General features: G+C 39.6%; 1 protein-coding gene across 2 annotated transcripts; it reads right to left on the bottom strand.

Annotated features, from left to right (window-relative positions):
• Window positions 1-1739: 1739 nt before the first annotated feature.
• Window positions 1740-23195, bottom strand: grb7 (growth factor receptor bound protein 7). 2 transcript variants are annotated; one of them, XM_046068336.1, is made up of 16 exons: window positions 23031-23195; window positions 18876-18961; window positions 17992-18166; window positions 16180-16306; window positions 10632-10788; window positions 10429-10550; window positions 8299-8373; window positions 8022-8159; window positions 7751-7861; window positions 6227-6325; window positions 5939-6022; window positions 5701-5817; window positions 4631-4688; window positions 4431-4518; window positions 3334-3427; window positions 1740-3232 (listed from the first exon to the last, which is right to left on the bottom strand). In XM_046068336.1, the coding sequence occupies exons 3-16, from the start codon at window positions 18159-18161 to the stop codon at window positions 3086-3088; spliced, it is 1587 nt and encodes a 528-aa protein (XP_045924292.1). In that variant the 5' UTR covers window positions 18162-18166; window positions 18876-18961; window positions 23031-23195; the 3' UTR covers window positions 1740-3085. The 2 variants fall into 2 exon arrangements, with proteins under 2 accessions (XP_045924292.1, XP_045924291.1); XM_046068335.1 differs by lacking the exon at window positions 18876-18961 and having other exon boundaries at window positions 23031-23194.
• Between the last annotated feature and the right edge of the window lie 248 nt (window positions 23196-23443).

Raw genomic sequence — 23443 nt, 5'->3', positions numbered from 1 at the left:
TACTTTCCCAGCATAATAATGTTTACTAGTAATGCACTCAAGTGCAGTTTTAGGTTTAGAGTATTTCCATTATATGCTACTTACTATACTAGTCTGTGAAGGTTCTCAGTCATCCAGGTCATAGTTATCCAAGGAAAGTTCAAATAAAGGCTAAATGGACTTGGTTGAAGATGCTTCATACTTCTCCACATTTTAGAGGCAAATATTTTACACCATGTATCTCTGACAGCAGAGAAGCTGAAGAAGTATTCAGGTCATCCAGGTTAAAATGCTTGAAGACGCCTCTCATCCAAGAGGCTTCTTCAGTTCTAAGTGGCTGGCAGGGAGCCCCGGGTATTTAACCTCCGTGGGGTCGATATCGAGGTGATGGATACTAGTTTGACAGCTTACTCCACAAACTGGAAGCACATCTGACCAGTACAATATTGGAGAAGGTCACCGATTTCATCAAGAAATCACAGCTACCTCAGCATGCAAACAGGGAAAGACTAAAGTCATGAGCCGGCAACACTAAGAAAACCACAGAAAGATACTTTCACACTGCATGAAACTGACAACAGAGGGGTGAACCTGACAGATGGGGATCTTACCCAACCAGACCAAGACGTCCTGTAGCCTAAGGATTCAACTTTGCCATCACATCACAGCTACAGGAAATGACTGGACTCTTAACGACCATAACGACTGTCGTTACAACAGCCAGGAGCACTAACAAGCCAAGTGAAATCCATCACCTCGATGACGACCCCACAGAAGTTATACACATGGGGCTCAGAACTGAAGAAGCCTCTTGGATGAAGGCGAAATGTCTTCTAGTATCTTCAACAAAGTCCAGTTGCCCTTGACCAAGTATTCAGGTCCTTTACATCAGTAGCCTGTAATGTACAATTATCCAAAATATGTCCTGCATTCACAATCCTACTTAAAAATATAACAAAATGTACTTATAGTATCGAAAGATAAAGTACTGGTTCTTTAATTAGTTATCAATCATCAGTATTAAAACAGCGTTTTATTGTTGTTGCTGCTCGAGGTGGAGATAGTTTTGACTTCTTTATTTACAGTGAGCTAGTTTTAACTACTAGTTTAACAAAGAGACTACAAATCCCATGATGCCAATCAAGTCTTTTTTTTTTGTCCCCTAGCAGCAGAAATTACATACTGTGGGTTTAAATGAAACCATGCGAGACGGTTAGACAGAAACGTTTCTTTGGTGGCGCTGCGAACAACTTGTTTACATTTGAAACGTGACGAGGAGACACAAAAAAGGTTGAGAAGTAGTGCTGGTTTAATCTTTAACAATGTGTTGTAACTAGTGTCTACTGCTGTAAAATAACAGTAACATACTGTACGATAGAATACAGTCCGCTTCAACCAGATTAAAATGCTGCTAAAATGTTAATATATCAGTAATAATTTAAATTATAATACATAACACAACAATGACCATTCTGCTACCTAATGAGTTCTTCACTTTTGATACTTTAAAGTACCTTTTACTGATGATACTTCTTTACATTTTCCTTTGAATACAGGACTCTTGTACCAGAGTATTTTTTCAGTGAGGTTTTATGCGGTTTTACTACTAAGTAAAAAATCCAAATACTTCTTCTACCACTGCCTTTACTCTAAAGTTTCTTGTCTCGGTTATCTACATTATTGGGGAAAGATAACATCCATCCATCCATCTTCATCCGCTTATCCGGGGTCGGGTCGCAGGAGAAAGACAACATTTCAAATGCAAAACAATATCTACGTTTAATATGAAATTATTTATTCAACATATATAAAACAGGTCTGAAAAAGGGCACAAAACATTCAAAGTATATAAAACTAACAAACACTACTTGATTTTAAAACGTGGGTAAACCTTGGAGTTAATGAATAATGGCAATATTTTGATATATATTTATATCCTATAAGTGCAAATGTTCAAAGTAACAGAAAACATGTTTACAAAACCACCAACAAAAAAACATGAATTATTGAAAACATAAAATTATTCTTAAAAAAACCCAAGTAAATGTTGATTTATTCTTAATTTATGGTTGGACTTCATTACATATGTTCTGCTGAATTGCAAAGTTACACTAGCAAAGTCTCTATTTCGCCTTTAATTTGTTTGAAATCACCTTTAAAATAAAGTGTTAGCATAAAGTCTTAACTTTAAGTCTACTTACTAGCTTTTCCAGAGCTTTAACCACATCGTCTTCGTCCAGAGTGTCTTGATTAATAACAAATTCTTTACACTACTACTTCACGTACCCTCATAAAACGTATGTCTATGGTAAATATTTGGTTGTTTAAACATCACAAGACAACAGAGCTCCCCTTCACAATCATTGTGCAAATATAGCAGATTTTTTACACTTTGAGCACTTAAAGTTTGTTCTAATTAACATAAGAGTTTGTTTTTAGGCACAAATAAAACATCAAACTGTCAGAAGAGTTAGAATTTACATGCTACATGATCGCAAACTGGGATATTGTCATGATTACAGTGTCACGATTGTTTTCAATGTTAATATCAAAATACATGTGTTCATTTCTTATGTTACACAGCTGTGAATTCCTCTTTTGAGCTTTGACTCAGAGCGCCCTCCGGTGGCCACAATCGATCAGTTCTTCACTGAACTCTGCTGAAGCCACAATCAAACGTCCCTCCTGCAGCCCCTCCACCTCTGATCATGGATCCGAATCAAAGTGCACAGTAACAAATGCTCTGCTCTCAAAAGCGTTAAAAGTCTGTCCAACACAGCTAATTAAGCCAGCTCCACGGGGACGGCAGCTCATTAATTATAAAAAAAACAAACAACCACTGTCTGGGGCTGCACGTGTAGCCTGATAATTAAAAATACTAAAGGGAGGAGGGGCGGACAATATGCTTCAAGTCTGGCTCATACTTCCCACGAGTCCACCACAACCCTGATAACATTATCACACAGACCTTTGCACAGAATCCAGTCGTGTTATTAATAGATATCAATACAATCTGATGACTAACACTAAGGGCTCCACACTTTAGACTTGAATTAAAGGTCTGGATGATCCTGAACCAAGAGGAGGGGCTGCATTAATAAAAGGTTTATAGCGCTATACAGACGCAGGGGTGCTTGAGGCAGACAGGAAGGATGCCCTTGTTGATTTGGTGGAAGTCCACCAGCTGCAGGAGGTCGATGAAGAGAGTCAGGCCGTCGTCCATGGTGAAGTACTTCCTGCCTCCTTCTTCGCACTGCGAGGACGAGGACAGTCACATTTAGGATGCACAGTAAAGTATTTTTTTCCCCCCCTCCTGAAAGAGCGAGTGTCTTTGAGAGAATAAAGGCAACTCACAGGGATTACCAGGTAGTGTTTGGTCTTCAGCTGGTAACACAACGAGAGGACAAAGCACTGAGCATGCTGCTGGCTCTCACGGATGAGAAACATCCTACACACAAACGCCCACGCAGATAAACAAGTCGGTTATTAGTTTTCTTAACATACATTCTCACATGAAAACATATTGTAACATACCGGTCAGCGTTTTTATTGTTAAATATGTGTATTTTTCAGGCTCCTACACGCTGTGACGTTGGTCTGTTACAATCTTGTCTCATCTGGGTTCAATATCAGTTGTGGAGCGTCAGATCGAATGATGAATGTCTAGTGAATCACAGCGCAAAAAATAAAAAAAGCTAGTCATCAGCTTGCATTATTCATCAACACTGTGGTCATATTTTTTTCTTCTCTTTTGGTTTGATTGATTGGAGTTGATTAGACGTGGCAGCAGCATCCACATTGTGAGAATTTGATCCTAATTTTCGCCTCTCACTTGTCATTCAGACAGAACAAGTGGTATAAGTAGCGGGAATGTGAATAAATATGAGGAGCCGTGTGTCCTGAGGATTTAACTCCAGCGTGTTAAATGGGACGTCGGTGTACATGTCTCACAGTTCTGAAGTAGGACCACTGATTTGGTTTCACCACGTTTCTGTCACGATTGGCAACTTTCATCTGGGATCAACTAAATCACCAGACGGCAAAACCAGAGAATGTAGATGAGATGTGGGCGTGTTTTGCTAGTAACCAGCTAATGTAGCCTGGAGCCTGCAGCAGAGACGAGCAGCGGCCTACAAAAGGTCTGTAAGCTAACTTCTTGCAACTCCACACCAACAGATTCTTTTCAGCATGTGTGTTTCCACACATGCAGTAAAACTCCCCTACAGCTGGAAACAGACTTTGATCCCCTTTAATTGCAGGTCTGTTTCTGATCTCCTGCATGCTTCACCACCACTATCCTATTTAATTTTTAAAGGTCACACTTCTTCCTGTACTTCCACAGAAAACTGGACGTAAATCCTGAGGTTCAGAAGCTCTCATGGATCCAATTCCTCAGGATACTGAGCTGCTGTAAAGTGCAAAAGTGTCTTTACTGTAGTGCGTCCACTCACCCGTCTACCAGGCCCTGCTTTTCTATCAGCCTCTGTGCTTCCTTTCTGGACACGCCACCATGAAACCACGGCTGAGACTTGTGGATGGCTACAAACAAACACAAAAGGACAGGAGCGTGAGGAAGTGAGCGGAAACACATGTGGTTTCATCTCAGATATACAGAAGGCCTGGATCCCGTCTCCTCTTCATGTGCACTTACAGGAAGGTCTCGCGCCAGAGTTCAAGTTGGGCAGACTGCACCTCAGGGCTTCTCTCCTCTGCATCAGTGAAGATTAGAGAATGAAAAACAGCAGAAAAAGGTCACAAATTCAGACGTGCTGGAGGCTTTTTACATCAACGGTCTCTCCTTTAGAAGAATTTTTTACATTAACATGAATGTTTTTTGTAGGTTTGACCATCACTTGGTTATAAAAGGACTTTTGATGCAGATATTAATATTAATATTTAAGAAATTAAATAATTTCAATTGCAGTATGTCAACTGATATTTATTATAACAAACTCATAACATAAACAAACATTTGTGATAAGTAACCTCTATATTAAAATATGTAAAACATGCTGTATTATGGAACGTATTATGTACATTTAAATAAATGTCATCAGTAGCTACTTCATCTTGTGTATTAATGTATTAATTTATCCTTTATTGATCCATTCTCTTTAGGCACTTCTGTACTGCAATGTCTTGTTACGTTGCAGCCGGCGTATATATCGATATATATATGTCTGTGATAAGCTAAAATGAAATGATAATATCGACCCAGCCAATTTTTAAACAAAGTTCCAGGTTAGAAGTTATGTGGGAAAATAAAGGATTAGTATAGCTCTGCAACTTATGATTGTTTTCACTGTGGATGAATCTGCAAATTACTTTCTCGATTAAAAGATCTACCATTTGGCCTACAATGCCAGAAAATAGTGAAAAATGCAGATCACAATTTCCCTGAAGCGACATGTTCAAACTGTTTGAAAACCAAAAAGATGTTCAGTTTAGGGTTTAGGACAAAAGGAAATCCTCACATTAGTGAAGCTGGATCAATCAGATTATCAAAATAGTTGCCGATTACTTTCTCTGTCGATGAGTTAATTCATCGACTAATTGTTTCAGCTCTAGTTAAGACAACCTGTCTGATTGTCATAATAATAACTGATAGAAATGATGATACAAGATAAGACCGCTGACACTCATGAGAGTACGAACTCTCCTCGTCTCCCTGCTGATCCAGCAGCCCTGCCCCCCCCCCCCCCCTTCATCCCTCGTCCTCACCCTCCAGGCTTGTCCCTCCTCCCTCTCGGCGCTCTGGGCCTCTGTTGGGTTCTGGATGACCCGTCCCCCGGCCTTCCCGGAGAAGTCCATGGCCACCAGGCTGGCCTCCGACTCCGACTGCGCGCACACACACAGTTAAACAAACAGCATGTATAACAGCATAAATGTGAGATGACACAGCAAAATGATTTCCCAGGCGCCTCTTCATTGCGTCGGGTGACATGTCTGATGATCTCACTTTGCCATCTGTGAATTTGGTTCCTTCCAGACTTCGTGGGGCCGACTTGGATAACTGGTAGTTACACTGAAGCTGCTTCCCATACTGACAACACACAAACAATAAATAAAATCATTCATACATTTTACCGTCTATTCTCGGACAAGACAAATTTATGTTTACAAAAATGTTTGTTTATACAATTTTAGATGATGTAATCAGCTGCCAATCCCCAGTAAATCAGTAAATATTAGTATGCTAGATATTTCACAATGTATTAGAAAGAAGGAAGAGGATTATTTTATCAACCTTGAACAGTCTGAAAGCGGACGTCCAACACGTTCGTGTCTGTTCGTTCTCAGCACACAGGATCTTCAGGTCCTGAGCGCGGACGGGATTTCTGGAAGGCTGTGGAAACACAAAGCGACAAGGTTACCACACCTTGCAGCATTTATATTAAATGGTTAGTCCATCTGGATGTTGAACTTCTGAACGGTAAATAGGAGAGTATGTGATTCTGCAGAAGGATTCTTGATATTTGAACTCAAATGCCAAACAAATATGCGCCTCCCTTCAGTGCTAACTCAAAAGCTCCGCCCACAAAACCTTCGCCCTCGCCTAGTCATATAACTTTCTTCTCCGTTTGTACTCTTCAGACCTTTTCTCGGCCAGTGCCTGGAGTCCAGCACACACAAAACTGAGAATCAGCAAACCGTGAGGAAATATTTGTACTGGATTACAATCACTTACTTTCCCTTCAACATTAAAGGCAGGTGATATTCTAGAATTTTCTTATTGTCAACAAATCCCATGAAAAGACCAAAACCAACAGTGAACTCGGTCATTCCAGCCGAGCAATCGATCCACCATAACATCAAACTACACAACATCTCGTCAACCATCACTCCAACCAGGGTGGTGAGTCATGATTGATGACCAGCTGTCGTGCCGATTTACTCTATCCAGCATAAGGAAAATCTGGCCCTACCTCACTCAGTACGCCACCCAGCTTCTGGTAAAGGCCATGGTTATCTCTTGCCTCGACTACTGCAATGCTCTTCTAGCAGGTCTTCCAGCTTGTGCGGTGAAACCCTTACAAATGGTTCAGAACGCAGCAGCACGTCTGGTTTTTGATCAGCCCTCGCTAACTTCAAGAAGCTCCTGAAAAAGCTCCATCTCTTCTAAGAACACCTCTAACCCCTAACATGCACTTCCTTTGATCTTCATCTTCTATCCCCTATTAGCTCTTACTAGTATTTATTGCTGTCCTTACTAGTATGTCCTGTCACTTGTAGATCTCTTACTGTATTGATGCTTTTATGTTGTTTCTTAAATGTAAGTTGCTTTGGATAAAAGCGCCAAATGAGTAAATGTAAATGCGTTCATCCGTCTCATTGGCTCTCAGCCCCAAGCTCCTACTGAAGGTAACAAATGTAGACTTTCTTTTTTAAAAACGGCTCAGTGCAAAGAATTTGCGTCGATGCATTAATCGATGAATTAATCAATGAATCGTTTTAGCCCTAGTACAGTATACACTGTTTATTGGTTAATAAACTGGAACTGCATGTTTTCCAGACAAGTGAAATTCTATTTTAGCAGTATTATTAGATAAATCTACTACACAGTAAGTCACTGGTGTGTTTGATATTACTGTATGTTCCCCACAGTTATAGAAAGTCACCTCAGAAGCATTCCAGGTCCCATTGAACAAAACTGACTCAATAAACCACAGTCACAACAATGACATGAATGCCAAATACAAAACCTTCTGTCTGCTTTGAGGACATTTTTCTGCCTCTTCTTGTCTCGGTGAATCCCAGAGGAAGTGGTTACCTTGATACAGAAGGTGAAGTCTGCAGGTGCTCCGTACAGTTTCCGGCTGTTCACCACGGTGTACACGTTCAGATCTTCCAGATCAGCCACATACTGCAGGTGCCGAGGCTCCTAGTCCCCCCCAAAAAACACGCACATAACATGAACAAAGATCTGTCAAAGTCATCGTCATTTATCCGTTTAAAGTCTAGCTGGTCTCTTCTTTGGTTCTGTTTTATAATGAAGATGCTGTGACAGTAATGGAGACTGAAGTTTGACTTCACTTGCTGACCTTGGAGAAGCCTTTGGTGGAGCAGTAGAGTCCAGAGCGCCGCAGGAAAAAGTAGACCTTCTTCCAGGCTTTACGACTGGGTTCTTTTACCTGCAGGAAACCCTGGATCTCCGGACACGTCCCGGACTTCAGCAGGTTCTGAGGAACACACAGGGATCATTATTTTACACAAAATAAAAAATAAAACTTGCTTACTGCATATGGACTGTGCGACACGATCAGCATTGTAATCATCGCAAGAAGACCTTGTTTGTTGAAACACCAGAAGCCAGTTTACCTGAATGAGCTCTGATGATGTCATCCCCTTGCCGACATCGGCGCTGTCGGAGATCATGCTCTCTGGGAAGAAGAGCTGAGAGAGGAAGGAGGTGGTTGCCATTAAAATCCTCGGGAGAAGAAAACGCTCATTTACAAGACAAAGAAGCTGCTTCTGCTGCGGCCTACGCTGCAGTCAGTTTGGACCGCAATTGTCTTGAACATGCAGACGAAATACACTTTACAGGAATCATGCAGCTTCTTTGTTTGAGATGTAATAAAAGATAAAATAATAATGTAATTGTTCAGACAAAGTCTTAAGTAAACTATCAGCCATGCAAAACCAACAGGTGTCCAGTTTTGAAATGCACTCAGAGGGAGACAGAGATCTTGATACTCTTTGTTTGCATATGCACATTAAAATGGGCGCGAGTGCAACGTAGACTGAGGCTGCGTTCGAAAAGTATTTTTTGCTCAGGAAGGTTCCTAACTGAGTGAAGTGAACCGGAAGTATTTCAGTGGCAGCCATGATAAGAGCTGGTTGAATTCTCTAAAAGCTAAGGAAAGGTGCCTCAATGCTTCCTTTCATATCTCCTTTACCTATCTACCTTCTTTCTTTTGGTTTGTTTTCTTTAGGCTTTTTTATAATCTAATACTGTTTCAACACCGTTTTATGTTTCGGGTTGTTAAAATAAGCCATTAAGTGTTTTCTACAATAAAAAAAACAAAAAACATAAATCACCAACCATGACGGATAAAGGAGGTTGATCAACATCAATGTACTGCAGCCTTCAGCAAATTAATTTTACTTCAGTCACAGATGCTGACACCCTCGCCTTAATAAAGGCAAAGATCCAGCTGGACAACCTCTACAGTAGGCGTTTCCCACACACTGATTTATTTGTGGCAGCCTGACACGTTATCAACGCTGATTTTTGATTGAATTTCTTATTATGGGTAAAATCGTATTTGATGACAGAGCTCTCTCTCTCTCTCTGAAACACTGTATTTACATACAATTGGGATTCATGTTAATAAATAGGCCTATGGGTGGGCAGGAGGGCGAGTGTGAGCTCAATGTGACAACCCTGTTCATTATTCAGTGACTGGTAGGCTATCTTATCTGCCTTTTTGCTATCTTGGTTATTAAGTAATATATTCCACCGTGTTGTCCACCTTTAGACGGCCTGCATTACAACAACATGGGGCGCAGAGTCAAAGATGAGCTTTTTGTAGTCCATCTTCAGAACATTGTAGTTTCATCACGGCGGGTCACGGCAGTAAAATCCGCCGTCGCATAATTACGTCGCTTAGAAAAGAGCAGTCGGATTCTCTTAGACCCGCCGTCCTCTTTTCCTAAGTCCTTACGGACTCTCCTTCACATCTTTCCTTGACCTCATGACGTTTTCCATCGAGGTCAAGAAAAGGTGGTTAGGAAATGAGATTTTGTGGCTCTGCGGGGCCTCAGCGGCTCTGCAGGGCGGTGTTTCTCAGCTTTCTCAATTACCACTTGTCCAAACTACTTCACACTCGACATTTTCTCAGCAACACAAATAAGAAGTTGATCAGATGAACAGTTGACAAGAAAAGCGAAGGACAAGATTCCTTCCTTAGTTAGATCTTTGGGCTTCGGACCTGTTGGTCGAACTTAAGACATTTTAAGACATCACCTTGTTGCAATAAATATATATAAATAAAACAGATTACTTTTTTGATTAGGAAAATTATAGTTACTTTTTGTAATTTAGGTGTGCATTGCTCACATTGCACATGTTGGAAGCCTAATTTTATGAGTAAAATGTAGTAAATCCATGATTAAATTCACTTGTGTGCCTTCTGGAGGCAGTGTGGGTACACTTTAACACGAGTGGGCTGTCACCTTTGTTTAACAGCACAAGCGACAGACCAGATCTGATGTAATGAAATACCTGAAGCATTAAGTCAACGCGTCTGCACCAGCATGCAACCTGCCAATCATTCGGGATCACAAACCGCCATGATGTCAGCCCTTGTCAACGTCTACTAAACCAACATGTTTAATAAATCCTCCTTTTCCCTGCTTGAGGTGTATTTAAAAAGAAAGGGTGGATGTTTCTTCTGTTATGCTTTATTTGCATTGTTAAAGGTTGATAACATACTGCCGGACGCGTACCACTGGTTTCCGGAAGAACTCGTACTTGGCGTAGTTTTTGCAGAAAACGAGCCTCGTGTCACCTTTAAGAGACCAGGTCGCCTGAACCTCCCGCACAACCTCGTGGTCCTCCAGACATCTCTCTGAGACGACAAGAGAACACGTGTGTGAAAACATTTTACAAAAACATTTTATATCATTTAGACATTTCTGTTCCGTCTTACCCAGACCCAGGGTGGGATGAAACTCAAGGAGAGCCCAGTTTTCCTGATCGCTGCAGTGAGCCGTCTGGACCAACATGTGACACACCTCTCTGGCTGTAGCTCCAGGTGAGACCCACACCGACCTGCTGTGGCTGTCCCCTCCGTACACCTTTAACATCTGATGGGAGCACGAAAGAAGAGGAAGAAATATTTCTTTGTAAAAGTAGCAAAAACACAAAGTTAAAATGTTAAAAGTCCTGCATTTAAAACTCATCAAGTCAAACTTGAAATCAAAACTTATTTGTCACACATTTTGTGGTTTATATGTTATATTTAAGTTGCCTTCACTCTCAAGTTATTCACAGGAAACAATGCAGCTTGTAACCCAGTCTAACTTTAACGTTACTGCCAATGCAAACCCAACACTTTACATTCTGCCGCTTTGCTTTTAAAGCTTCTCCACTTATTGTGAAGAAGCTACAGGAACGCAGCCTAACACCGACTGCGATCGTTCATCAAACATGTCTAGTAAAAGTAGGTGGCACACCTCCAACTTTACGGTGCCCTGCTGGTGTGTGGAAAACTACTCGCACCGTGTGCAGCATAAAATCCAACTGCAGGTTTTCCAAATCAAAAGTGAAGACTTTTCTTTCTTGCTTTGATTAAATCAAATTTAAGACTTTTGGTTATTAGCTTACATGCCCTGTAACTTTTACTGTGCAGCATTAACCCGTTTTAATTTTCTATTTAACTCTTTAAAAATAAAGCGCGTAGCCTCAGACAAAACCAACTAGAGAGAGCAGATCCTTCTCGGTTTATTCTCTTTTCAAAAGACAAAAAATAATTGTAACTCAATTATTTGCTCAACCCCTCAGCCTGTTTTTATTTTCTAGTTACCTCTTTAAACCCTGATTGTTCACTGCACTGAAACTTTTACTGTCCTGTTTTACACAGTTTTATTTATTTATTTATTTTAATTTCACCATTTTCAAAATCATATTTTAATGTGTTTCTTTTTCAATTTCAAATGTAAAGCACTTTGCCTTGTTGTTCAAATGTGCTATAAACTTGATGAAGAGAGTTTTTATTTATTTATTAAAACAATTATTTGTTTGGCTGCCCTGTAAACAGATACAGTTGTCGCACGCACGCACAGTGTATTTACATGTTTTCGAACAAGCATGGCCTTAAAAAAGTTTGACAGAACATACTGTTCAGAAATAGTTTTGGCAACGCATCAACGTGGGTAAGCCAAAATGTGGAGCCAAGAATCTGTCGACGGTGCTGCAAAGACAGACGCAGCCATCCTGTTCTCAACAGGCCGTGACACTCAAAGAGACGGCGCCTTCGAATTCTTCCTAATTTTAGACTGAAGCAAGTCTGTGTCTTAACTTTCTGTCTTACGGTGAACTAAACTTAGTGTTTACATCCCAGGTTTCCCATCTCATTCTGCATGTGGAGAACGAAATCTCTAAAACACAGATCCGCTCCCATGTTTCTACATTCTCCTCTACGCTGAGGAAAAGATCAGATTGGAGAAGCAGCCGAGCGTGCGGGCTGACAGTGGAGGTGAACTACGGTGCAGGTTGTTCAAGGGTCATTCAAGGGTTATTCAGGTTTCTGCAAGCAAGCTGCCGTCTGACACAGCGTCTGGATCCAGCCGCACGCTTCAAACCAAAAACAAAACAAACCTGCCCGACCAGAAACCTGCGCCTGTCAATCAACAAGTCAGGGACTGGTTGGGCGAGTGCCGCCGTCAGACAGGACAAATAACGTATTATCAACCAGGGAGGCTTATGGGGGAGGAACCTTCCTTCAATGGAAACCCTGCGGTTCATGATCCGATCCAGGTGAGTCGGAGGAAAATATGTGTCTCTTTGCTCAGAACAAATTCAGTCTCCACGTTTGGGACATGAAGCTGGTAACGTGCAACAACAGTGGAGATTAGAGGAGGTATTCAATACTCAAGCGCACTTCATTCTGTTCAGGTAGTCTGAAATAGAGAGGTTGATTTTATGGTGTATAGTTTAATAGAAAATTAAGAGGTAAGAGACGGAACAATTGATTAAATGTGTTTGCTATTTAACAGGTTATTATGGTAAAGAATTAATATCTAATAGAGATACGCTACATGGCCAAAACTATGTGGACACCTGACCCTCAAACCCTTTGTATACCATTACATTTTAGGATCTCCTTACTTTTCAGATATTTAATTTCAGATAATTAATGTTCATGTGTACTGTAAGGTCGAAACTATACCAAGGAAAATTCCTCGTATGTGAAAATGTACCTGGCAATAAACCTGACTGATCGGGGGATTAATCTGCTGCTTTAACAGCCTCCACTCTTTTAGTTTAAGGCCAGATGTTAGAAGCAAAAATATCTTTCCCTTATCTATATGATAATAAACTGAAAATCTTTGGGTCTCGGACTAAATAAACAAGTTATCGAAATAGATCACTTTGGTCTGTGGGAAAATTTAAACTGATGTTTTTCACAATTTTCTGACATCTTACAGGCAAAACGATTAACTGACTAACTGAGAAGATAGTCAGCTGATTAAGCAATAATGAAAATAATAATTTGTTGCAGCCCAAGTTAGTTATTTATTTTAAATCAAATCACACACACACACAGTCCTGACAGAGCTTCTGCTTTGATCGTTTCTTATTTAGTTAAGTGAAGTTATCAGGGGCTTAAAGATTTCCTGTTATTGGAGCTAAGTAGCACCAAAGCATGAAAACAGCCCCAGACCAAAGGAATACCAAAGTATGTAGACACACTATTGGTCATCTATTATAACCTAAAATAAAGATTAAGCAAAATGGCTCACAACAACATGGTTGGTGAATGTGTGGAAATACAGAAGCCAATCTTACACATATTTTCTGGGATTGCCCTAAATTATACGCATTCTTGAATAACGTCAATGCCACAATCAAAGATATTTTGGGTTATGAAATTTGATGAAAATTATGTACCTTGGCAAAGTAATTGATTGATATATAGTCAAGATATTACTGATAGCAACGAAGAAGGCAATAACAACTGGTACAGGACTGAACCCGCCACCATAGAACGATGGCTGGGAATTGTAAGAAAGATTTATAACTGAAAAGAGAAGTTTTTGGGAAAAATGGATGAGGTATAATATACTGTATGTATTGGCTGAATACTGTAGACAACCCAAAAAACAGATTTATGTTACATTAACATTACATTTATCCATTTAGCAGACGCTTTTATCCAAAGCGACTTACAATTGCTATACATGTCAGAAGTCGCACGCCTCTGGAGCAACAAGGGGTTAAGTGTCTTGCTCTGGTGTCTCACAGTGGGAATCGAACCCAGGTCTCCCACACAGGCAAGCATCTTATCTACGCACCATCACCACCCCAATGTTCAACCTTTTTGATAAGAGCTTCCAAATATGACAATGCTGCACTGTAACCATGATGTTATTTTGTTTGTTTTTAACCTGAATGCAGAATGAACAAAAACTTAATACTATAGTTTAAAAAAAAAAAATAATAATCATACTTTTCCAGACTTCTCTGCAGATTTTTCAGACCATATTTGAGATCGGAATTCAAATAGCTAGATGTTTATTAAGTAAATAAATGGTTTTAAAATCCAGCTGTTAACATGTAGGTTACATTCTGACTATTCAAAGCTCAGAAACGACTATTATTTCTTGAGGAAGCCTAAGAAGGCCAAATTCCCACACCACATTCTTGTCAGCTTTTACAGAGGAGCAATAGGAAGCATCTTAACTGAAAACTGGCCAGGGATGTGCACGGCCCAGGACCGGAGGGCTCTGCAGCGGGTGATTAAAACTGCTTTTGTGAAGCGATTCAAAGATATTGCTTCTTTAACACTGATTTGGTCACAGATGTCAGAATTTGGTGATTATGAGGCGTTTGGGGCAGACCGGTTTGCACGCAGGCGCAGAGGCAGCTCTGCGAAGGAGGGTGTGGGTTCAGCCGCACGCCATACGTCTGAACTTCCTTTCAATGACATCGAGATCGCTCTGGCCCACGCTGGCACGCACAGCGGTAAACATTTTCATCTTTTTATTCTGAATTTTATATAAAAATAGAACAGAATTGGGGCAATAATCTGAAACCCAATTTTTCCCCCCATACTCTCTTTTTTTTTTTTTTCCATCCTTATCCAGACCTGGAAATGACTAAAATCAAAGTCCATACTTTTCCATACTGCGTAGAAACCCAAGGACACAATCATTTTAAAGCTACAGTACAGTGTGTGAATACCTACAGTCCATAGAAGTGTCACTTATCTGCCGCAGGCCTACACCAATGGCCTGTTCGCTTCCACCACTGTACGTGAAACACCCGGGGGCGAGTGTGGCACAGCGACATGTTGCTGTAATTACGGACATGTTTATTCTGGCGCTGTTTGTCAAAATAAGGCAGCGCTGGCATGGCAACACAGCTCTCCTGTCAGTCACAATAACACCCGCCCTATTAGCAAACAAGTTAAGACATGGGACAAGGATCCACATACTGATGTCACCTGTCAGACCCTACAGGTGTGATGGGATTAACACAGCAGGTGTGATTTGAACAAACAGGATAAGGCTGGTGTCATATTGTTTTTTTTACAGCAAATCCCATGAAAAGACGAAAACCAACAATGTGTTCGTCTCACTTCCTGTCTGTGGCTCTCAGGCGCAAGCCCATTGGTTCCTACTGATGAATATTTTTATAAACAGTTCACAAATAGTTTAATTTCCTAAAACAACACGTTACTGTAGTTTTAATTAAATGTTACGCAAACAGGAGGAAAGAGTCCTTTCACTGCAGACTATTTTCAGTATTGGATGATCACACATCTATACGCAGACAATCCCCGTTGGTGAGATCATGTTTTGGTCTTTCCATGGGACAGAATACTGCCTGATGTATCCTCTAACGCTGGACCCAATGTTTATCTAAAATACGGCTTGAATTCGGAGCTCTGAGCATTTTATTTAACAAACCAACATCACACAGACCAGTTCAGTGCTTCCAAATCAATGGTCTGTAATGTGAAAATTAAATCAAAACGTTATGAAGTAAGATCAGTTCAGTTTAAATATTAACCCTTTAAGGCCGGCGGCAACATGTGGCCGTTTTAGTAGAGGTCATCGTTTTCAAGACACGTGATCCGCTGAAAAACCAGCGGGGGGTAATAATAGTAAGATTAATACAAACAACAACTTTCCTAGTTTATTGATTTTAAAAACGTGTGTATGAACACAAGGGCAAAGGCAATTCATTTCCAATAAAAGCCAAACGGTGTAAGCCCTCAAATGGTTATTATTATTATTCATGTTTCTATCTGCTACAGAGGCTGAGAAAGTTCTTCAGAAAAACCCTCAGGTTGTAAGAGGTTGTTTTCAAACAGTGCTTCACGTTTTAAAAAGCTTTTTTAGAGGGCGCCATAGGTCTTAATGGGTTAAAACCAAAGGACAAATTTTACAGCTACAAGAAACCGTCTGCGTCTGTATATATAATCAAACCATTTCAGATGCAGCTGCTCACTAACAAGGCTTTGAACTTACATGTTTGTCCCTTGACCGCGGTGGAAGTGAACTAACGAGCACTGGAGACTTCGGGGGGCTGCACAGCTCTGGAAAGGGGTTGGGTATGGATGGGACAGAGGAGGAGAACGACTCTACGTCTTTCACCCTGGAAGGAAAAGTTAATGAAACAAACAAGAAAAAGGTCAGAACCAGTGAAAATCATTTAAGAATCTGACAAATTATCTTATCATACAATAAGTAATATATTATATTTTTTGTTATCGTCAAAAAGAGTAAAACTAACAGAGAAGCTTCACAACAAGCTAAAAATGTTTGACAAATTATGAACTTTGTTGAAAGTTGTTGTGCCTAGGGCTGGGCCATATGGCCAAAAATGTTACCATCAGAATAAATTTCATATCCTTATTTCTTTCGAGTTTAAAGGCTGATTTTTGCTCCTGAGTGAAAGTTGAAGAAACCAGATGGCTTTTCAGTCCCTTTTCCTCAACCAGAACAACCCTTATAACAACAAGAAAAATTAAGTGCTAAATCAAACATATTTTTAACATTTATTTCATTGTTTTTGAGGAAAATAATGCCGCAGTAATTATTGTTTTATTGCCCAGCCCTAGTTATGGCTAACACATTATCAAACTATGACCTATTTAGCATTAATTTAGACTTCTGTCTCTGTCAAACTAGCGAATTTAAGTGTAATATTCTCTCTCCTTTTAGCTGTTTTTAGTCTCCACCAACTCCTAGGAGCTGTGAGAGTGAACCAAAATAGTAAAGTTAGGTGATATAAATCCAAAACAATAAACTGAATAAGGCTAAATTCCTCTGCAGAGCAGAGAGGAACAGCTCTGCTGAGTCCGGTGATAATCACATGTGGGATTCTGTGACGTTGCAAAGAAATTTGATCCATTGTTCGTTTAAAAATATTGATTATTGCAGCTGGAAAGCTTTATGTTTTTCAGCAGGGCTTGGAGCTCAGAGCCAGAAAATACTGAGAGAAGGACTAACACGTTGTTGGTTTTGGTCTTTTCAAGGGATTTAGGGAAGATATATCTATAAAGCTATAACTGTTTTTCACAATCACGGTTGCCAAGTCAAGCCTCGCCTTGGCTAAAAACTGCATTTTATTATACTGACAGAAAAACAAGCCAGGCTTAATTAGTAGGCAGATCATGCTCACGATTTCTAGATTTAATAATAAACATAGTTGTCATTTATGAATTTTGTTTCCCTTCATATAAATTTCCACCATAAATTGGTGCAGAAAATGTCTCTAGAACGCAGGAAATCAAGAGGTTATGCTCAAACTCCTCTGGGGGAGGACTTCCAATTAAATGACCTATTTCATCAATGAATATTTCTTCTAAATAGCATTAGATAACCTTGTTGTCTTGTTCTCGAGACTCCAATATTGTGCTTCCTCACGTTTCAGGTGTTTTAAATGTCCCCACCACTTTTCAACACAAAATGACGGCATTGATAATAAATGTAGTTAGAATATTGTGTTTTGTGTATTGTGACACTTGTGCATGAAGAAAAAAAAAAAAAAAGAAGCTTTCTTTGTCTTCAGGGCAGAACAAACAAGTAAAGAAACAAGGAAATGAAACTAAACTCTACCCAGTGTCTCTAAATCCCCGATTTATTACTTGTGTATTTAAGGCGGGGAGTATCTAGCGTAGCAGAAACTAGTCACTTCTTTAAACATCAGATGACTTAAGACCTGGGGTTGAGTCAACATCCACCACCTCCTTAAGAACTGACGTACCTCCATTATGAACGAGTGAGTAATGCCGTCTGTGTTTATGTGCCACGTTCCTGCGCCTGTTGGTCATATACCTGTTTGAGGTGATGAGGATGGGCCGGGAGCGGTGCAGGGGCGGAGAATCGGCTACCAGAGGAGCCAGAGTCAGAGTGGAGCTCCCCAACAACGTCTCTGCGCCTTCAGACATCTCCTTCCTCTCCGAGCCCTCGAATACCTCTGTCCAGGGACCCGCCACCTCCATCATGGTACCTGAGGGGGAGGAGGGAGTCAGATCGTTAGCCTCCAACCACCCGGCTGCTTCTGTGCTTGTTGCTGCTGCTGATGAGCGATCCATCAGCTCTCTAGTGAAATCCACATGCAAACTATTGACCTTTATGCAAACAGAGGACACTCGCTGAGAGCCGAGCTGCTCTTTCGCAGAAGGAGTGTCCTCGCACGCTCACACACTTTGGCCTCCGACTTCAGACAACCACTTTTTCTTTTTAGGTAACTACGGTAACGTTAGCGGTCTGTTTCTGTCACTCGTTTGTGAGAAGGCGATTAAACTAGCCGCGCCTAAATTTGGAGTGAACACGTATTAACGCCTTTATGGTAAATCCACTGAACCGGCCCAGTGCGAGCTGACAGGGGACATTACAAAACATTAAATAAATGTGTTGACTTTTGTTGCCGTTTAATCACCATTTATAGCGATACAATGGGTTTATGATTAAGTAGTTATTAGAGCACAACATTGTTTACAAGCGTACAAAGTTCTTCATAGACAGCCTCTTAATTTTGCAATAAATTAATACATTTAACTTTAAAATCCTGTGGGGAAACATTGAAACTGTTAACCATTTGTGGAGCTAGCTAGCTTTCTTAGCTAGGTGCATCTGTAATTCATGTTAACTGTCATTTTAACAGGGCTGAAAATTTTGTCTAGCGAACAACAAGTCTTAAAACTAAATGTACTCACCAGAGAAAGTGAACAGCCGACTCCTTTTTCAACACCGCTGGTTAAATTCACACAGTGCCGAGGGTACGAGTCACTCTAGCCTAGGACTGGGCGATACGGCCAAAAATGTTATCACGATAAAACCATTTCGTATCATTTGATATCGATAATTATCAAATCATTATTTCTTTCAAGTTTAAAGGCTGATTTTTGCTCCTGAGTGAAAATTGAAGAAACCAGATGAGTAATTATGTGGTTAAACTTTTCTTTATGGTCAGAATGCTCAAAACACTTGATGCCAAACAGTGGATCACTTCACAAGTCTGAGGAATCTTTTTCCAACAAAATGAATATTTTAATAGAAAAATTTGGTGCTAATTTGTTTGTGAATCAAATGAATTAAAGCAAATATTTATTGATATATGAACATTTATTAAATTGTTTTTGAGGAAAACTATATTGCGATAATTATCATTATTGCTTTATTGCCCAGCCCTACTTGATTGACAGGTTGCCATGGTAACGACTTGTCAATCACAGATAGTCCCGCCCTGAAGTATACTCGGCTTTCTGGTCCATTTTCCTCTAAATGGGACCATAATTTACTAAATGAACATCATGCTGTGTTGAAGAAGACTTGAAACTAGCGACTGAGACCATAAACTAATGAGGAAAGAGTTTACTGAGGTAATAAATCAGCTGAGAAGTAGAAACATTTTACCATTGTTTCTAAAGGAACCGGACTTCTTTTTGCAGTCAGAACATTCTCCCCCTGCTGGCCGTTTGATAGACTGCAGGTTTAAGGAACTTCCGCGTTGGCCTCGCTTCTCACACTTCCCTCTTGGTATAAAGTCACAAGAATATACTTAACCACGCCTCCCACTCTGAGGGTCAACATGATGCCAACATGCTGATGTTTGGCAGGTATATTGTTCACCAACTTAGTTTAGACATTTATCACTAAACACACAGTACAGCTCAGGCTGATGGTAACGCCAATAGATTTGCAGGTATTTTGGTCATAAAGCAAAGTGCAAATTAGGCGCTAGACAGGAAGTCACATGATCAGCAAAGTTAGAAGGATTCATCCTCTGGGGAACATGAATATCTGCACAAAATATAATTACAATTCATCCAACAGTTGTTGAGACATTTCAGTCTGGACCAAAGTGGCGGACCAAACACTGTCACTGACATTGTCCCTGCTACTCAAATGGGAGGACCTGCTACTTTTCTCTTGTTTATAAAACAAGATTGATCAAATACTTTGGAGTTTTTTGGACTATTCGTCAAAATAAGCTTCTGAAGTGGAGCTGGGGCAATGCGAATACCACAATATGAATAACTTTAAAAATATACGTAAAATTAATCACATGCAATATAAGTAATGTGATGTTTAATTTTTTTGCATTATGTTCTTTAAATGTATTAAAGAAAACCTTTCTATTAACTCAACTACATGGTAGTATTTAAAATACACCATCACAATATGACTTTCACCAAGAACTAATACAATTCTTCATGCTGCTTTCTTTTGAATCTGTTTTTCTTTGTAAGACCTGTCATGTTGAAACAACCCTCTTGCTTCATAGCAGTTGGCGCATTTCCCATATCTCCAGTTCAGTTCAGATATAAAATGTTGGCACTCAAATTAAGGCCTATTATGGCGACACGTCACCAGTAAATAAAACTACTTTTGCTTGTTGGACACATGTTGACAAATCTAACTTAACTCTTGAGGTTTTATAGACAGAAAGATAAAGGCTGACAAAAAAAAAGGAAGATAATTTTCTTGGTCAAGAGCACTAAATATATTACAACATGGTACAAAGAAAGCAGGAACTTGGCCTGATTTCATCAGTCAATGCTTTTAGAAATAGAGTGAGGCAGACGAGTGTTTGTATTGGTGGAAATCTTTATATTCAGACGACACGCACACAGCTGCAGGTGTTGTTTTGTAGTGTGTATGTGTGGAAATTTACAGGTTTGTAGTTTTCTTTGGCTCTGAGCCACAAAAATCTATTTTAAGAAACAAAAGGTTGACTAAACAGCGTTGTTGTTCTTGTAGCATTTGTATGCTGATGCAGTTAATGTGCAGTAATTGTTATTTAATCACGAAAGTAAATGGTGTTATCACAAACAGCCTGTTCAGTTTGTGTGTATGTGTGTGTATTATGACGGCGGCAGCAATGCGATATCTGGCTTCAGATCATTTTACCACCATCAGATACAAAACATATCAGCTTTAAATACAAACATGTTTTTTTTCCCTCATGTGCACATTTAAAAATATTACATCAGGAGGAATAAAATATTCAGGGCTGGTCTCTCTAGGAGATAAATAAATAAATTCTACTCTCTATTGTGAAATAAAGGACTGTGGTACTATCAATTAATCTGTCAGGTTTGTTTTTGATTAACTGCTCAGACAATCATTAAATACACAGCCTATAGTAATGTCTTTAGAGGCTTATTTTTAATAACACTAATGGTCCAAAATCTACATTTCTCCCTAATAAAAGAAGTACTAGCTTAGTTTTAAGACACTGGATGGTTTTAAAGATTTGAAAATAATCAAATGAATTTCATTAGTTTTGAAGGTATTTGGGATTGTTAAGACAAATTAAATGACATTTTGACCTGATGATGAAGCTAGCAGAAAATCCATCACCAAAGTTACTACAAACAATTTGAATGTCTGAAACAAATTTCATAGCAAGCCTGTAAAAAAACATTTGACATTTGACACAAAACCTCACAGTAGGTTTGTTGTTTTATGGTTGCAGCCTGTAGGTTAACAGAGAGACACGGATCAGGCAGAGGAGGCAGCAGATGGAGATTTTCAAACACAAAAACCCTGCGTGCAGTAAAATCTCTGTATGGATCCCATTTAAAGTCTGTTAACAGGTGTGCATAAGCTGCCATGAGACGAACATCAGAGCACTTGAGCACAAAAAGCAGCCTAATCCAACCCACAACCTGTTTCATCAAGCGAAGAGCCGACAAAAAAAAAAAAATACACTAAAAAGTTGCCTGTCCCAATATTGTTGATTATGTTTCTGATTAATCATCTCATTAATGACTCTATAAAATGTCAGCAAGTAGTGAAAAAATACACACAAGTTCAAGTTTCATTTGACCACCAGTAGGAAACACAAAAATATTCAGTTTCCAATGATATAAAAACACACAAAGGGCACAATCCCTTTTACTTTTTAATAATAATTAATAAGATAATTATTCACTATTTATGCCTGAAAGATTATTTAAAACATTTGGTTGGTTAATAAAATTGTGGCTCATGAATCTGATGAAAACTGAAAATATTTGCTCAGTTTATCAACCAATCGATTAATTGCATCACTTGCTCTGATTTATAGTTTAAATAGTAAAAAGTTTCCGTTACAGAGATATTCAGTTCACTCTCACATAACACAAAGAAAATCAGCAAATCTTGTAAAGGCAGGTATGAGTGAACATTTGGTACTTTTGTTTTATTTAATGATTAATAAATTAGTAAAATTGTTGATTGAGAGTTGTTGCATCATAACTGCCTGATTAGGCTATTACTAAAACAAAGAATTATAATTATCTTTTGTTTAAAGCAGTGACAAATATTAGTACAAGTACCACACTGCAGTATTAAGTAGGCCAATGATAAGCTTCCACCTGTATAAAGGGCACCTGAGCGGTAGTATTAAACAGAAAACACTTGTTATCAGACTGAAAGATTAATGAAATAACAGTCTGTTAAAGAAATACAACCCTTAAAGCTCATGTTGAATGTTAGATTACTGTTATTCTTCTGGCACGTTTCGTCTATATTGTTTCTAATATATCTACAAACACTGTCTATGTATATATATAAACAAAAGGTGCTGACGGCCAGCTGCACAAACCAACTCCTGGTAGATTTAAGGCTTTTAGAATCTAAGCTAACACAGGTGTAGGCACAGAGCCAAAACCTCATAATGAAACTGAAGAAATTTACTCTCCTATCCTCACCAAAGCTCCGTCCCCTAAAAACACTCTTTTAATAAGTTTACACTAGGAGTATAACAAAATCGGCTAACTTCGGCTAACTTAATCTCTTCACATAAACTTTATATTCGAGGTTAAAACCAGCCTGCACCTGTTTGGATTAGCTAGTTAGCATCTCCAGGCCAAAACAAGTACCTGTAAACTTTGTCTTGTGAGTCGGCAGGTTTCAGCACTCGGCCATCGCGTTAATCCCAAGTGAGATGCTAAACTTTGTGTTTTGTTCGTATGTGTGGCAAACAAAACAGGATGCCGTGCCACCGCACGGTGCCAGGGACATTATCTGAGCAGAGCGGAGAACGAGGGGGCGGAGCCTGTCCGTCAGGTGTGCACGGTGAGCCCCGCCCCCTCCGTCTCTGAGGCTGCTAAAGGGCAGTGGGTTCAAATAGGTGAGCACACCTTCTGGGTTACTGTGCTTTTTACTTCATCCAGATTTTACACACAGAAAATGTGTGAATTATTATTATTTGATGAGGAGGAATAGAATAATAAGGGTTGGGACCCTCAGAAATGTCACAAGATAAATGTAAGGGTTACACATATTTATATCC

This window comes from Micropterus dolomieu, linkage group LG14 (assembly GCF_021292245.1).
Source record: "Micropterus dolomieu isolate WLL.071019.BEF.003 ecotype Adirondacks linkage group LG14, ASM2129224v1, whole genome shotgun sequence".
In the NCBI taxonomy this organism is placed as follows: domain Eukaryota; kingdom Metazoa; phylum Chordata; class Actinopteri; order Centrarchiformes; family Centrarchidae; genus Micropterus; species Micropterus dolomieu.
Note: the sequence above shows the minus strand (reverse complement) of the source record. Positions and strands in the feature narration are given on the sequence as shown.

Coding starts and splice junctions, on each gene's coding strand:
- grb7 (XM_046068336.1), bottom strand. CDS start 18,161: ATGATGGAGGTGGCGGGTCCCTGGACAGAGGTATTCGAGGGCTCGGAG. Junction 8,374..10,428: donor AGTTCTTCCGGAAACCAGTG/GTACGCGTCCGG, acceptor TTCCTCTCTCAG/CTCTTCTTCCCAGAGAGCAT. Junction 3,233..3,333: donor AACACTACCTGGTAATCCCT/GTGAGTTGCCTT, acceptor TCGTCCTCGCAG/TGCGAAGAAGGAGGCAGGAA.